The following is a 17,429-nucleotide window of genomic DNA, read 5'->3' as shown; positions in this document are numbered from 1 at the left end:
GCCAATAAAATAAGAAAATTGGTAACTTGAAATCAGTTTTTAAAAAATGTCAAGAAATAGCTTTAATAATCTTGTGTTTGTGCTTTGTGGTCATCTTATATGGTCTTATATACAATACTAGATAGATTTGACCATATTTGAGACATTTTCACTTATTATTATTTGCATTTTTCAAGTATTTTCCAGCAGTTATGTTTTTACCCCATTTTATTTTTTACTTGCTAAATTCAGTTACATTCTGTATGTGATTTTTAATTTTTTTTTTTTAAAGTCCATTTCAGTTGCATGCCATTTTGCAAACCATCTAAAAATCTATATCTATATAAAAATCTATCTGTATAATTTATGCATGATAGGATAAAGGAACGCTTTGACAAAAAATATATATATACATATACATGTATATATATATATATATATATATATATATATTTCTTTTTTCATTAGTGTTATTTGGTACCAGTGATGGCGCTTTTTTTTTTTTGTTTGTTTTGTTTTTTTTTTTTTTGGGTAGCCTTTGGCTTCAAGCGATGGCTTCACTAATGTTTCACCATGTTCATTCATGTTGGTGTTGTTTGATTGAAGTGAACCATTACCATTACTCATTATCTGATTAACACTGAAGTCCTTCTTTATGAACTGCCTTCCTGGAACCTGTTCTATCAATTGATCAGTGAGGTTGATGACGACAGAGCTGTGTTGGTGTTGTTGTTTTTGGTTTCTGCTTACATCATGCATGGCGTCCAGTAGCTTGGTGAGCTGGAAGAAGCGCTGCCACGTCTGTCCCGAGTTGTTTGTTGCTTTGCCCACAGAACGCCGCAGCTCCTTGATGTAGTTCACCCTCATCTCCTCGAACGCAGCCTGGTTCTTCAGGCCATCCTTGGGCACTGTTAAACAGCACAGAATACACACCGTTAAACATATTTCCACAGTGATCCTACTCTTCCAAAACAGGAATAAGGGCACACGTTGCCAGTGCCATTGATGAGATGCACCACTCTTTCAGAGCAGCCTGGAGTTTTTTTTCCCCTCATGCTGAAGTTTATGAGTCTGGGCTGAACACTGGTGTGACCTGAATATTTCTGCAGGAGATAATTGAAGTCTGTCCTTGTTCAAATGTGAAAGATGTTCTGCTTCTTCAGCAATGAAAGTGAAACAGTTCAATATTTATGTTAATACATGACTGAAAGCTCTGTATTTATAATGCAAGATGCTATTCATTGTTGTTGCCATTTTCTTGATTGCCAAGAATGTGTATTGCATCCAGAAGCATTTTTCAGAACCTGATCTCATGGGACGTTAGTACAAATTAGAACAAACAAGAATGATGTGGCCATTGCTTTGTAATAAAGTCATAATGACAAGCTGTAAACACCAACCTCACTCTAAATAAAGGAAAAAAGGTAACAAACTGTACTTCTCCTTATAACTGGCTTTTTTTGTTCCCTTTACTATCGTTTACTTGGGAAAGTGCATAAGCTGTACATTTAATTACCCTTCAGATGAAAGCTTTAAAGGTACTTCAGTGGCCTTACAGTCCAAATAAATGATTTTATAGCTACTCTATGCTCACATTTCCAGGTGAAATATACATACTAAAGGTAGGAAAGATGCACCATTGATGTTTGAAAAGAAAAAGTACCATTTGGTTCTGTAGAGTGTAGTATTAGTGTCTAATTACAAACATGCACGCCACTTGGCTGCCGTACTGGACCTCTCTGTCTGTGCTGTGTAATGAATTATAGCCTCATCTATGAACCCGATGTAAACAAATCCCTCAAAAAATAATAATAGATATAACAGAAATGTCAGGGTAAGCTGCAGGTTCCTACAACAACAACCGATTTAAGTGTTGTCATGAGCCACGTGTAAGCATTACAGTAAAAGTGTCATGTCATTGCTTTCAAAGTTAAACAATACGTGACGTTAGCTTGTGCATGGGTTGTTCGAGGTTACTCACAAGTAATTTTCAATAGCTAAGTTAGCTAGCTGATGTTTTTGCTAAGTTGCATTAGTTTGTGTAGAGCAAATACTGTATGACTTGTGTTTAGATAACATCATAAAGTTGTAAGCAGGTCTAAATTATCAGAGTATTCGAGTCTACAGGTTACGGGGGATTATGGATTCAGAAGGTAAGACTTTTAATTGTTTGGACACTACACCAATGTATTATGGGAACAGACATGCATTGGAAATTCTACACTGGGGTATTTACATACATTTGTAAACATCCAATTCCATAAAAATTTGTACGAAGAACCCGATAAGTGACTAACACGACTGAATGGCGACAGCAGCTACTTTGTTTATGGCTATAATTAAGACCCAAAAATGAAAGTGGTTATATTTAGTTTCATACCAGTGCTTCAGATTACAGTCAGACATCTGTTTGTTTGGGGGTTTTTTTTTTGACATGGTGGAATAAAAACACACTTCCTTGTCCTGTCATCTTTCTTCTTGTCATCACTTTTTTTTTTTGTAATCAAGCCATGTTGTCAATTTGCTAATCAGATCAGAGAGGCTAAATAAATACAAGGAAAATCTGAAAACGCTCCCCTTCCTGATGTAACGTGTCTAGCCCTGTAGCTAGTCTCTGGACTGATGAGCTGCCTTTAGCTAAATAATTTGCATAATTTACATGTGATTGGATAAACAAAAGCCAGTCCGTGAATGACAACCAGTTTTATTTTGGTTTTTTCCCCATATGTTTATCAGCTCTGATGCAGTATTTGTTTTTTCAAGTCCTCGATTGGGTCTGCTGAAATACTTTTCAGTTGCTGTTCTGTTGCACTATACACTCAGGCATGATTATAAAATGGGGAAATTCCTTAGCTAATAATTTACTAGTATATAGTAAACAGGTGTGGTTTGGGCTATAGGTCATGTAGGGATATAGCGTCGATTTAATATGTGAACAGAAGTCATGTAGAAGAATCTTTTTAGTTCGATTCTCATGTCAGTTTGCTTTACACCAACTGTTTGTTACATATGTCTCTTTCCATGCTGTGTTCAAATCCCCAAGGAATTTGTTGTAAGTGCCACATGTATTTTAAATCCTATCTCAGTGCTAAATGTACACCAGGTCTGTGTTTGTCCCGTGCTTCGTGCAGAGATGTGATCGCTCGAGTGTTCCTTCCGCTGATTGACAGGAATGAGTTAAACCCCTCCTCGCCTCTCGCTCTGTTTTCTTCTCTCCCACTGACCCACATCTCTCAGCATCATTAGCCTCCAGCTGGTATTTAGTGCTCCGGCGAATGGAAAGTGATGTGATTATGAGCTGCTAAAGTTTGTAGCCATCATAAGAAGTTGTAAAGGGTTATTTATTTCACTTTCACCCCTCCTTTCTGTCAGCACTGCCAGAGCTCTATTAGGCAAAGCCCTGTATAAAGAGGATAAAGAGGAACCTGTGACCAAGTGACGAGGCACTGCTGCCTCAAATTACACAGCATGGTATCTTTCGTGTGTGTGTGTGTATATATATATATAGATAGATATAGATATATAGTCAGGTCCGGAAGTATTTGGACAATGACAGAGTTTTTGTGATTTTGCCTTTATACACCACCACCTCTTATAGATTTATGTTGTTTTTTCAGCCTAATGATGGCCTCCTTCACTTGCATTGAGATCTCCTTGGACTTCATATTGGTAGCTCCAGTCGAACAGCTGCCAAATGCCAACTCGATACCTGATATCAACTCCAGACCTTTTATCTGCTTCATTTGTCTTGAAGTAACGAGGGAATGGACCGCACCTGGTCAATTAACTTCTTGTCAGTCAATTGTCCAAATACCTTTGAGCCCCTGAAAATGGAGGTACTTTGTTAAAAATGGCTGTAATTCCTAAATGGTAAATGCCATATTTTTGTGGAGCCTCTTAAAATACAGCTGAAAGTCTACACTTTGATCACATCTTGATTGTTTTATTTCAAATCCATTGTGGTGGTGTATAAAGGCAAAATCACAAAAACTCTGTCATTGTCCAAATACTTCCGGACCTGACTGTATATATAGTGTGACAGTCCATTACTGAAACTGAGTCCTGAGAGAAAAGTGATCTTTTCTGGTTTTATAGTACAGACCATGGCATGCTGTTATAGGAAAATAATCAGTAATGGTGCGGTGTGATCCTGTCTGATGTGAAGCGGGGTTACTGTTATCACCAAGTTTATTATTTTCCTGATAACAGCATGTTCTAACATCTTTTATTCCTCTTATTCCACAGTAATTTGCCAGATTTTTTTTTTTTACTTAGTCATGAATGACGTCATACTTTTTATCCCTTTATAACTACATTCAATGTTGTGGAACATCCACATAACAAGTTTGTTCTTGTTCTCACTTACATTATAGCAGCTATAAACAGTTATTCCCTCACCAACCTCCCTTTTTCTCAACTCTCTCTTGAAGCTTGTCTTGAAGACTTGTCTGTATTGGAAAACATACAGCTTTACCTCTGACACTGGAGACTCCTTCCATAAATGGAACTTACAGAAGACTTCACAATATCAACAACTGCACATTTTTAAATTTGTTTATGTGGAGCATCATAAAAGTCCCTGTATAAGTTGTTACTATAGAAACAATAACGTATTAGAACTGCTGTCAGAGCTGCAGTTATAGAAAATTAATCAACATCTTCTGACCAGAGCTGTGGTATCAAACTTATTAATACATTTCTTCAATCTCATAAATACACTTTTTAGATGTTTGAGAAATCCTTGAAGAAAATGAAAATATGTCTGAACATCTGTTCATGCCATTTGCTTCATTTCTGAAGTCTCTGACACAGATAATGAATTGAAACGGTGGCGTAAGTACACCCCTGACATGCATTGTTAATTGTTGTCATCTGTTAATGACTAACACTCGATACGATCTCAATTAGTACACTGCTTTCTCACATGTGCACTATAACTTCCTACTGCTTTCTGAACATAAGATATTTCTATTACTGGAAAGTGATGCAAATGTGTTAAAATAATCAAATAAAGCTGCATTCTTTTTTAACTCATTAAAGAGAAGCAGATCTTTTAGACTTTTGAGACTCGACTGTATTTTAATGATTAAATTAACAAGGCAGAGTCTCGCAGACTGACCTACACTGTGACTACAGGTTCTCCATCAGAAACCTCTTTTGAGTCTGAAGCCTATTTTTACTTCTTCTAGCAAATAGCAAGTCGACTGGAAATCATTTATTTTTTGACTCTCTGCCAATGCTGAATATTTGGGATTCAATCATGGCTTTTAGAGATGCTGAAAATGTTCAACTTGTGTGGCTGGAAATGAAATGTCAGTGTAACTAGATGACATTTTTTTAAAAATCCTACGTTTCTACATTTGTATACATTGTTATCAATAATATATGGTATATTGTAGCCTATAATATCTCACTATATACATAAGGAAGTCTAATAATAATAATAATAATGATCTCTTTATACCACAGCACTGTTGAGACGTTGATTCTGATTGGTCAGAAGGTGTTGATGAATTTTCTATGACAGCAGCTCTGACAGAAAAGCAGCCGCAAAGCAAATCAGGTTTATATTAATGCGCTCGTTCTAAAGCTTTATCGTTTCTATAGCAACAACTCATACAGGGACTTGGTTGACAGATGATTGACATAAACAAATTAAAAGAATGAGTGTAATCGTTGATATGGTTGATATGTTTCTTTCGCATGTTTGGAAGGAGTCTCCAGTGTCAGCGTTTGTAAAGGTCAGAGGTAAAGCTGTAACTTCCTCCACAGGATAGTCTTCAAGACAGACATCAGTGACAGGAACATGATAAGCTGTGTGTTTTTTTTTGTCTTATTAAATTGAAGAGAGAGAGAGAGACAGAGAGAGAGAGAGAAGCTGGTGAGGGAATGACTGGTGACATATATGCAAATACAGACGTAAAATTAACTATAAATGGATATAAGGTATGAAGTGTCATTCATAAATAAATGAAAAGTGTTGCCCTGGTATATGAGGAATCAATCACTTGGGGACAGGAAAATAATCACCTGCATTGTGGAAAACTCCACTTTGCAGCATGCCGGATCTCACCACTCCCTCCGACTGCATTACGGCTGCCACCAGGGGGCGAATATTTTACCCTTCATATCCCGAGGCTGAGTGTGTGCCTGGGAAACATTCGTCTCATAACCACAGTTATCAAACCATCTGACTGTATGAATGTTAGTCTAATATTAGCTTTTCTCACAATGACTGACATAATTCAGGTGAAAGAATCTGATATGTGCTTTTTGGATGCCAGCCCAGATCTCTTTTTTGCATTTCTGATGGTGAACCGTGATAAACGTGAAAAAACAGGAATGAGACTTCTGTCAATTCCAGCAACTATTCACGTCCACAGCACGTAGGCTGAACGGCCAAGTCTTGCTCACTCCGACCTCCTAAGCCTCTCCTCCTCTCCCTCCTTCCCTCCAAATGCTCCTGTTTGAGGGAAGTGGAGAAAAAAGCAGCAGTTGGAGCGCAGCCTGTAGCTTGGCTGGATTTTATTAAGTACAGCAGGGCTCTCTGGAGGAGCTTCAGAGGATCAGGAGAAATAACGGCGCTATGAGAACTCCAGCTCAGACTTCACCTGACTTCCACGCATGCACACACACACACACACACACATACACACACACACATACACACAGAGAGTCGGACCAGGAAGTGTTTCAGAGCACTCATGTTCAGGGTACAACATTTTCTATAAGGAACCATGAACATGTTTATAGTGTGTTATGAAAATCACTGCACCTCACAGCACTGCCAAAGAAATGCAGTATCATTTTAATCAGTCTGGTTTTGTTCCTTCCTTCCCTCCTTCCTTCCTTTCTTTCTTTTTCCTTGCTTCCTTGCTTGTACTCACCCACCCACCCACTTTCTTCATTCCTTACTTATGTTTTTTGTTCCTTTGCTCCCCACTCACTCCGTTCCTTCCTTCCTTATTTCATTTCTTCTTTCTTCCTTCCTTATCTACTTGCTTACTCACTCATTTCCTTCCTTCATTATTTACATTATCTTTCCTTCCTTCCTTGCTTTCTTACTCACCCACTTCCTTCTTTCCTTCATTCCTTACTTACTTTCATATTTCTTTTGCTCTTAACTCCCTCCCTTCCTTCCTTCCTTCCTTCCTTCCTTCCATATTTACTTTATTCTTTCTTCCTTCTTTATCTACTTGCTTACTCAGTCTCTCACATCCTTCCTTTTTTACATTCTTGCTCTCTTCTATCCATCCTCCCTTCCTTATTTACTCACTCACTCACTCACTCCCTTGCTTATTTAATTCCTTGCCTCATACCATCCTTCCATACGATCCTTCATCCTTCCTTGCTTTCTTCCTCTCTTAACTTCTTCCTACCTCCTTTACTTTCTTGCGTTCTTCCTTCCTTCCATTCTTCCTTCCTTACTCACTCACTCCCTTCTTTCCTTCCTTGTTTTCCTCTTTCATTCCTTCCATCCATACTTCTTTCCCTACTCACTGGTGCACTTCGTTCTATATAATCCTTCCATTATGAGAGGTACATAGCTTTCGCCATCTCATCAGGCGATCATGAATTCTCTTCCTGTCTCCCGTCAGTCACAGCCGAACACTAGTCAATCGTGGATGTTTGTGAGCTCATGTATGCGAAAGAGGGCGAACAGCACGTTCCTCCGAGTGTGTTATACAGCCCTGTGACACGTCTCAGGAGAAGCATGTGTCAGCCTTCACCCTGCCTGGCTTGCGTGTGTGTGTGTGTGTGTGTGTGTGTGATATGAACATAATGCATATGCAGACCGGGACTGCTTCTCTTTGCCATGATCAATCTAAAGTGCTATGAACACTATTATGTTTATAATGCATTATAATATGCTATGAATGCCATCATAGCTCGTAATAGATATGTTTCAGTGTGCTGTTGTGCAGAAGTGATTTATTGTTGCTGGAGTCTGATACACAGATCAGACCAGCCTGTGCGTTAGCAACCGGGAAAAAGCCGAATATGCATTACACACCTCACTCGCTCCAGACTCGCTCTTTTTTCCAGGACACAAGCATTTCCCAAAATGTTATGAACTTTGTGCCGTGTGAATCCTGACGTGACTGACTGTGACCCTGGCAGCAAAACACATTTACTCTAAAACAAAGCTACTGTACTTCCCTGGAGTGTGTTTCCTGTTGAAATAGTGAACTGTTGGCACTTTGTTTTCGCACCGTGACAGCATGACGGAGTTGTAGAACTGGTACACACGTCTCCTGAACCCGGTGACTGCGGTTGTGTTTGTGCGTGACTCGATGTTAGCAGACGGGATTTACCAGTTTCACTGAACTGATTCCCCTCAGCTACTATCTCTACAGACAAGGGTACATTACAGGGATGAAGGACAGCGATGATACGCTCTGATTCACAGAGATGTGTTTCTGAGAGTTTATCGAGATGAAAGGAAGTTTCTCTCTTTTCCTGTAAATGCAGTCTGATATTAGCCGTTTACAGGCAGAATGTTTCACAGGACTGGGTGATTATCACTCTCCTCCAAGCATGTTCAGCTGCTTCACAACAAGAAAGCTTACTTTTTTTTAATGTTATAGATTCAAGTCTAATCTAGCCTAAATAAAGGAATTAATTAAATAAAAAATTTCTATATGTAGATATTGGTGCATATACAGTGCGTCTGCATTAGTATCAGTAGAAATGAGCAAGTATTCATTTGGTTTTCCTAAAATATCAAATGTTACACAGATTTTTTTTCTAGAAATGTTTATAGAAAATAACATATTACGTACTAGACCAGTTCTCAGTCTATACTTTCAGCGCAGAATTAAGTAAGAAGTGAAAGACAACATGGTGATGTGATTATTTTTCAGTAATATTCCTCTTATACCACAGCCTTTTTCCAGCACTTACAATTTTGCATTTGTTAAAGAATGACACATCACACTTTTTATCTGTTTATAGTAAGAATTTTATAGTTTGGTTTTATTTCTGTTTCCGGCTGAGAATATGCTGTGTGCATTTGTTTGTTTCAATGTTCGTTTTTCAGCTTTGTATGCATTTGCCTTCGTGTGTTTTTGTTTTTCTTTTCTTTTGTTTTTCTTTCTTCTCTGCATTGTATGCTTTGGCATTTGTATGTTTGTTTTTTTGTATTATTTTTATTTTATTTTCGTTTTATTGTTCTGCTGCTCTTTGTCCTTTATCGATTGTGTTGGAGCTTGAGACCCAACCTTGAGCGGTTGGTTTTCCCCGGCCTTGATCCACCGTGTGTGAAGTGTGTCCACTTGCTTGCTACGGACTACGGCGTGCCTGTTGCTCTCGTCCATGGTGGAGAGTGTGTGTGTGTGTGTGTGAGAGAGAACATCCTGAGTGGACTCGGGACTGCTCGAGCCGTGTTGTCTGGTGGTGTTGCGGTTGCTGTGTGGGACATACCTGCGTAGGGCTTCAGTGGGACTATGAGCAGCTACACCACTGAAATTAGATCCTGGCTGACAGATTTTGGAGGACTCTGTGTTTCTTTTGTGTTTGTGTTTGTTTGTTTATTTGTTTGTTTTTTTTTGTGGGTGTGAGAAAGGTGCTAAATAAATGAAACTTATTATTATTAACTGTTTGTACGTGACTCGATGTTAGCAGACGGGATTTACCAGTTTCATTGAACTGATTCCCCTCAGCTACTATCTCTACAGACAAGGGTACATTACAGGGATGAAGGACAGCGATGATACGCTCTGATTCACAGAGACGTGTTTCTGAGAGTTTACTGAGATGAAAGGAAGTTTCTCTCTCTTTCAAATGTTACACAGATTTTTTTTCTAGAAATGGTTATAGAAAATAACATATTACGTACTAGACCAGTTCTCAGTCTATACTTTCAGTGCAGAATTAAGTAAGAAGTGAAAGACAACATGGTGATGTGATTATTTTTCAGTAATATTCCTCTTATACCACAGCCTTTTTCCAGCACTTACAATTTTGCATTTGTTAAAGAATGACACATCACACTTTTTATCTGTTTATAGTAAGAATTTTATAGTTTGGTTTTATTTCTGTTTCCGGCTGAGAGTATGCTGTGTGCGTTTGTTTGTTTCAATGTTCGTTTTTCAGCTTTGTATGCATTTGCCTTCGTGTGTTTTTCTTTTTCTTTTCTTTTGTTTTTCTTTCTTCTTTGCATTGTATGCTTTGGCATTTGTATGTTCGATTTTTTTTATTGTTCTTTGTCGTTTATTGATTGTGGTGAAGTTCGAGACCCAACCTTGAGCGGTGGGTTCTCCCAGGCGTGAAGTGTGTCCGCCCGTTCGCTACGGACTACGGCATGCCTGTTGCTCTCGTCCATGGTGGAGAGTGTGTGTGTGAGATCATCCTGAGTGGACTCGGGACTGCTCGAGCCGTGTTGTCCAGTGGCGTTGCAGTTGCTGTTTGGGACATACCTGCGTAGGGCTTCAGTGGGACACTGAAGCTACACCAGCAGCTACACCACTGAAATTAGATCCTGGCCAACAGATTTTGGAGGACTCTGTCTTTTCTTTCGTGTTTGTTTGTTTATTTGTTTGCTTTTTGTGAGTGTGAGAAAGGCGCTATATAAATTAAACTTATTATTATTATTAATAAACTTTTAATAATAAAAGTTACTTCCTGTAATTTCTTACGTTATAGCAGCTATAAATAGTTGTTCCCCCACCAGCTTTTCTTTATTTTCTCTTCTGAAGTTAATGAGGTGAAAAAATGCAGCTTGTCATGTTACTGAGAAACCGCAAAGTGCAAAGTCCCATGTCGGAAAACTTAAAGGAACAGATCTACACCTCACACCACACCAAAGCACTGACACTGTTTCAGTTCGTACCTGAATTCAGTTCCAGGTCAATGGAGTTTGGTGGCAAAATAGAAAAAAAAAAAAAAAAACTTTTAACCACAGTTTCATATTTTCCTGGACTCGTGTATCACAATGATGTGAAGCTGTACAGATCATGCTGACATGCTACTACAGTAACAGCTGTTACTCATTCCTTCACAGTGCGAACACCATATTCATATACACACATTCAGATGATTCATCCCACACACACACACACACACACACTCACCTGTGCTGAGAAGCAGCAGGACTTTCATGGCCAGGAACTCCTCGTAGGTGAGCTGCAGACGGACAAACTCCTGACTGACCTGCTTCATGCTCACACACAGATCGTACATGGCCGACTGGTGCATGCGCTCCCTTGAGGAAAGAGACGTGAGATAGAGAGAACTGTTAGCATTAGTACCCAATCCAGCAGGTATGAAACATCCTCCAGTGCAGTGCTGTCAGAAATCTCTGCCTTCTTTAGCTGTGCTTTAAAATGATACGGGTTAACAATGGACTGAAAAAGCTATGATCAAGGAAATATTATAACACTGAATGCACTGGTTAGAGCAACGCAGGTTCACACTTCTTTAAAGGTGCTATAGTCCATTTTTTAAAACTTCTTACTAGTACATATAACCTGGAAAAATATGTAGAACATGATAAAAATAATGCTAAAAATAAGCCATGGTTGCTGAGAAACTCATTTGGAAAACTGCGTTATGGTGCTTGTTTGTGTTACATCAGCCTCTTGTCAGTCATTTTATAAACACTTCTCAACACCCCTTCACTCCGCCCCCATCTCAGTCTGAAACTGGCAAGCTCACAGCACAGCCAGATAATTCTCCTTTCAGCAAAAAAATAAATAAATAAATAAATAAACCTTAAGAAATGCTGTAAAAACAGAAAATACAACTGTAAGTTTTTTGGGGCGGAGCTTTGCGTGCATGGGCGGGTTCAAGGAGTAAAATTATTCAACTTTATCTATTTAACCTTTAGAGACCTAATCGTGCCAAATTTTGACAGATCCTGCCTAATGCACCTTTAGATGAGAGAGTCGGTTGTTTTATTTTTTTATGGTGTGAACTAACTACCAAGTCCTGGTTTGCTGATGCATATTGTTTCCATTCTTCTGTCTTGCTGCTTGGTGCATTGCTCGCTTTATAGTTCTGTATATAGATCCCTTTTCATTCACTTCCTTTCTGAATGAGGTATAGATTAACAACTTATTTTAAACTATTCTAAACATAGTTTGAATTTTATTATTTCAGTATCTAAACCACTCGTTCATTTTGCTTTCATCTTATTTGTGAATATATTCTACCCTTTCTAACACAATCTTTTCTACTCGTTCTGTAGTTCTGATTACTTCTGAATTTTTTTCCTCTTAAATGGACCCTGCATACTGCCTGCAAGTACCCTAGGAGTAAGAGGAACCCCAGTCGAGAAACACTGACATACATTATATGGCCAAAAGTATGTGCACACCTGACCATCACACCCATATGTGCTTGCTCCAGATTTATTCCCCCTTTGCTGTTATAATAAGCTCCACTCTTGTGCGAAGTCTTTCCACTAGATGTTAGAGCGTGGCTGTGGGGATTTGTGTTCATTCAGCTACAAGAACATTAGTGAGATCAGGTACTGATGTGGGTGAGGAGGTCTGGGGTTCAGTCAGTGTTCCAGTTCATCCCAAAGGTGTTCAGTGGTGTTGAGGTCAGGGCTCTGTGCAGGACACTCGAGTTCTTCCACTCCAACCTTTGTGGAGCTCGCTTTGTGCACAGGGGCACTACCATGCTGGAACAGGGTTAAGCCTCTTAATTCCAGTGAAGGGAAACTGTAATGCTACAGCATACAAAGACGTTCTATACAACCGTGTGCTTCCAACGTTGTGGCAACAGTTTGGGGAAGAACCACACATGGGTGTGAAGGTCTTAGAAGCCTTACTGTTATTTACTAATGTTTATTACCTGGTAATACTGACAAGCAACCCAGTACTAACATGCTGCATTTATTAAATTAGCTACAGTGGGGTCCAAAAGTCTGAGTCCAGTACTGAGAACGCATTTTTTTTTCTAATTTAATACATTCTTTTTCATTTCGAATGATATTATCAGCAACAACTTGAGTGAAAAACAGGATCTTAGAAATGTTTACATGAATTTCTTTATAAATTGATTAAAATGCAAAGCTAGTACATAGATTCTGTGTAGAAAGCTGCAGTTTGTAATTGATTTTGTGTTCATTTTGTCATGGGTTACGATACTCCGAATTTCCTTCCACACCTAACAGACGGTATTTCAAATATGTTTGGCTTGTGTAATGCCAAATAACTATAATATATCACTGCAGTCATGCACATGGAGCTGTGCAGGATACAGATGTACACAAACACAAATCACGACGTTAAGAACGAGGCTCTGGATCACCTTAAAAAGGCACAAAGAGCTGTATTCTACTACAAGACAATTCGGTGACCCAGTAACCATACGCATGCCTGTGTGTACAACGAACAAATCATATCTTACAAAGCCAGCTCAACACATTTTTGAGTGTGAGAAAATACGTTTTAAAAAGGCAATAGAGACAGAGAAAAGCAGGCAAGGGAAATGTGCAGGCCAGATGAAGCCGGAGGGAGTTTATAGGTTTTGGAAGCGGCCATGCTTTTAAATCAAAGTCATGTTGACAAAAAATAATCAAAGGCCGGACTTGAAAAAGCCAGAGTTCATGTGTGAGTCCACACTCTGACTGTGTGTGTGTGTGTGTGTGTGTGTGTGCGTGTTTTTGTAACTAAGTTGGAACTAAATGTCCCCACAAGGACAGGAATTTCTGATGGTTCCAAACTTATTTGGACATTTCGGAAGGTTTCCTTGAGGTTAGGATTTATATGAAGCGTAGCATTAATTATGTGCATTAATAAATGTCAGTGGAAGGTCCTTACAAGGATAATATGACAAATGTGTGTTTGATTAGGGGTATTTATACCCATCTGTTCTATATGACTAAGGCCTCTGAGCAACTTTATTATGCGCAACATGCCTGTGAAGGTTTTCACTCATCCAAGTCATTGAATTTTCTAGCTATGTGGCTGTTGAGCATAGGAAGTGTTCCCGTTTCATATCCTGACCCCTATTCTCACACACAGAAAAAGGAAGTGCAGGGTCAGGGAGCAGGATCGGCGTCTCCGGGAGTTGGTGGTCATGGGCATCGCTCAAGGACAGGAGACAGGACAGTGCCAGTGGTTGGAAATGAACTTGTAAAATCACACAGTCACGTTTCCTTAAACAAAACTACTACAGCCTTAAGAAAAGGGAAGGGGAGGGATCCGGGGGACTTGAACTTGGATTCAAAAACCAGAGCTTTAACCTTGAGAGTGAGTCAATCATCAAAGCAAAGAATCATTTTCTTTGATTTTTGTTTGCAAAAGGTTTTAAGCATTGAGAGGTTAAGGGTCTTGCTCAAGGGCTGAACAGTGGCAGCTTGGCGATGCAGGGATTTAAATTTACATCCTTCCGATCAGCTGAGAACCTTCACAGCTGAGCCACTGTTCCCCAAACCACTCAGACAAACCTGAGGCTTTTAGATTTCACCAAACATATATACATATAAACACATATAGGCATGAGAAAGGGTTAACAAACCACACAGAGCTGCCTTGTCTTCATCAGACAACTGTTTAAAGGGAAAGTCCACCTTGATGCATGTGAAATATGTTTATATTGAAATATTTATAATGTGCTTTGCGTCACAAGGGGAAACCCTATCCCTGTGTGTTTTAGCCAGAGTATACAGATGAGGAGCTGAACAGACTGAAGGATGAAAGCACTGCAGCACTCAGCAGCGGGTATTCCAATGGGATTGTGGGTTTGCATTTACATGTTTTTTTTTTATCCATAGCGACTTATTATTGAGAGGAGCAGATCAGGGTTAAGGGCTTTGCTCAAGGAACCAACAGTGGCAGCTTGGCAGCACTGGGATTCAAACTCACAACCTTCCAATCAGTAGTCCAGCATCATAACCACTGCCGATTAAAGAAGAAGAAGAAGAAGAAAGCCTTTATTTGTCACATATACATTACAGTACAGTGAATTTCTTTTCTTCTCTATTATCAAGCCATTAATCAATGTGATCTTCATTATAAAATAAGCACTTGACGCCATTGAATATCACATATTAATTATTAATAGTGATATGCAAGTTATTCAGGGTGGATTTTTTCCCTTTAAAATTAGTATCATTGGTGAGAACACTGTGTGAACCTCTGGACCAATTCATTCGTCTTTCTTCAGGAATCACTTTATCCTGGTCAGGGTTGCGGTGGATCAGGAGTCTATCCCAGTCTATCCCAGGAATACTGTGTGATGCAGGAATACACTCTAAATGGGACGCCAATCCATCACAAGACACCATGCACACACACATTCACACCTACGATCATTAATCGACCTACCGTCATGTTTTTGCGAAGTGGGAGCAAAAGTGATACAGGAATGCTACTCGCTGCACCACCAATGTCATTTTTTCTTTAGTGGACAGGAAATAATCTTCATAGAGCATTTCATGTTTAAGAATTTTTCCTCTACAGCAAACCGAGGACACAAAGAGTGATCACCCTAAACAGTTAAAGGTCCTCAGCTTCCTGAACATATACACACCTGATAGGGAAACCCTCTATTGTAGGGTTCTATAGGCAGACAAGCCGAAAAACTACTACCGGTTCTAGATGTAACCTTTTTCTCCAAAGGTCTAGGGCAAATGTTTTTCCACTGCGCCACATTCCTCAGGTAAAACTGGGTTTAATGCTTCTGGATGACCTGCGAAACATCTCTGAGATTATAGCACAAGTCAAGATGCCTTGCCTTCCATCTAGTTGACATTTAATGCCTCCAGAAAACATCTTTAGTGCTCTCAACTAGCTGTTTATAAGTTCTCTGTTCTGACCTGCAATGCCAACTGGCTCAGATTTCTGTCTGTCTCTGCACTCGTCTTTCTCCTTCATCACTGATCCCGAACTGAGAGCGGTCAATCCGTCAGCGCAGTTTATTCTCCCCTCTTATCAGCATGTGTCTCATTCAATCAGGCTGTAAACAAGGGCACGGATGAGGGAATTCAATGGCATTAAAGATAGTCAAGTGCTGAAAACTGAAGCTGAAGAGGACAGATTTTACAGATGGGCAGAAAGCGTTTCAGTTTCCTGTCACAGAAACGTCTTCATCTTCAATTACAATCCCTCATTTATTCTCCTCACGTCTGTTTGCGAATGATTACATGAAGTTTGTTTAGCAGTAGCTCAGATTGTGCAGACTCATTGCTCAAACCCGGCACTGCACCGGAGAGAGAGCGAGAGGGAGACAGAAGGAGAAAAGGAGAAAAGGAGAGGGAGAAAGGAAGGAACACTGACCATGGCTTCTCACTACCAGGCTCTCAGTTGCTATGGAGGCAATGGTAATGAGTTGTTAGGAGAAGGAGGTGTGAAACCTGGTGTCCTCAGAAATACAGCGGACACTTAGCAGTCCACACACACACACACACACACACACACACACAGATATATGTACACACAGTAGTGCTGGAGGGCTCTCTGACTGAAGTCATACTGCACAACTACAGTCCTCTAACTGTATTTTATTCACATGCTGCATTCATTCTCAATGAGCTTGGTTATTAATTAATTATTTTCATTTTAATGGCGCAAATTGCAACCATCACTAACATCTCCATTTCTTTTTCTTTTTTCTTTTTTAACTTTTTAATATACATGCAGATATTACAGTATCATAGTGGCCTCAGTAAAGCACTCTTGACCTTTAAAACTTAAACTCTTCCATGTAGAAGCCCACAACATAAGCTTTTCTAAAGATAAGCTGTTCTAAATAGTCACCAAAATACTAAACCACTGAAATAACCCTTGAGGAACTACACTATACTTCCTTTTGTGGTTTTGAACAGAGCTTCACTGTAAGAACTTTCTAAGAGTACACTGGTATTGAGGACACACATGCACAGAAAAAAAAAAAACTACTGGAGATGTCTAATAAAAGAATTATTTGCTCTTTTTGATAGAACACTTGATAGAAATAGGGCTTCACTTCATCTTCTGCTGTTAATCAATAACCTTTAAGGCCACTGTGCTCTACTTTTTTACTGTACACTGAGATATTTGCTGGAGAGTGAAACATCATGACACAGCACGACCAAAATTCATCAACTGTATAAATTTCATTAACAAAAATAAATACAGCATGGTCAGATTTTATTTATTAGCCATGATGACAATTATTAATAAATATAAATTTTAAAAAAAAGTGTTTTTTTAGGGACAAAAAAAAAACAGCAGGGATGATGACATGCAAAAATTAGATAAAAATAAAATGGCAAAAATCAACACTTAAGTGTTAGTGGGATACTTGTGTTGTCATTTGAATAAAACCTCTGACATCACAAGAATTAAAAAAATATATAAATAACACTGACTTAGTAAGGAATAAAACACTTGAGGGCATCAAGTATTATAGGATTCAGTTACCCAGAGAGTGAAGCTATAGTTACAATGCTGAAGATGATTCTTTCCCGCTTTTTTGGAAATCACGTAATCCTCTGTCCTGAAGATTTTCCTGTAGTG

The 17,429-nt window shown here is 39.1% G+C and overlaps 1 protein-coding gene across 1 annotated transcript in view; it reads right to left on the bottom strand.

Moving 5' to 3' along the window:
- nr3c2 (nuclear receptor subfamily 3, group C, member 2) overlaps positions 1-17,429 on the bottom strand; it is a 108,008-nt gene that overhangs the window by 7,218 nt on the left and 83,361 nt on the right. The window contains exons 7-8 of the mRNA XM_034302676.2: positions 11,052-11,182; positions 730-887 (exon numbers count right to left, since the gene is read on the bottom strand). Coding sequence (XP_034158567.1) covers positions 730-887; positions 11,052-11,182 — 289 coding nt within the window. The remainder of the gene's footprint in view (positions 1-729; positions 888-11,051; positions 11,183-17,429) is intronic.

The sequence above is a fragment of the Pangasianodon hypophthalmus genome, chromosome 3, assembly GCF_027358585.1.
Source record: "Pangasianodon hypophthalmus isolate fPanHyp1 chromosome 3, fPanHyp1.pri, whole genome shotgun sequence".
NCBI lineage: Eukaryota > Metazoa > Chordata > Actinopteri > Siluriformes > Pangasiidae > Pangasianodon > Pangasianodon hypophthalmus.
The sequence above is the reverse complement of the archived record's forward strand: the minus strand, read 5'-3'. Positions and strand labels throughout refer to the sequence as shown.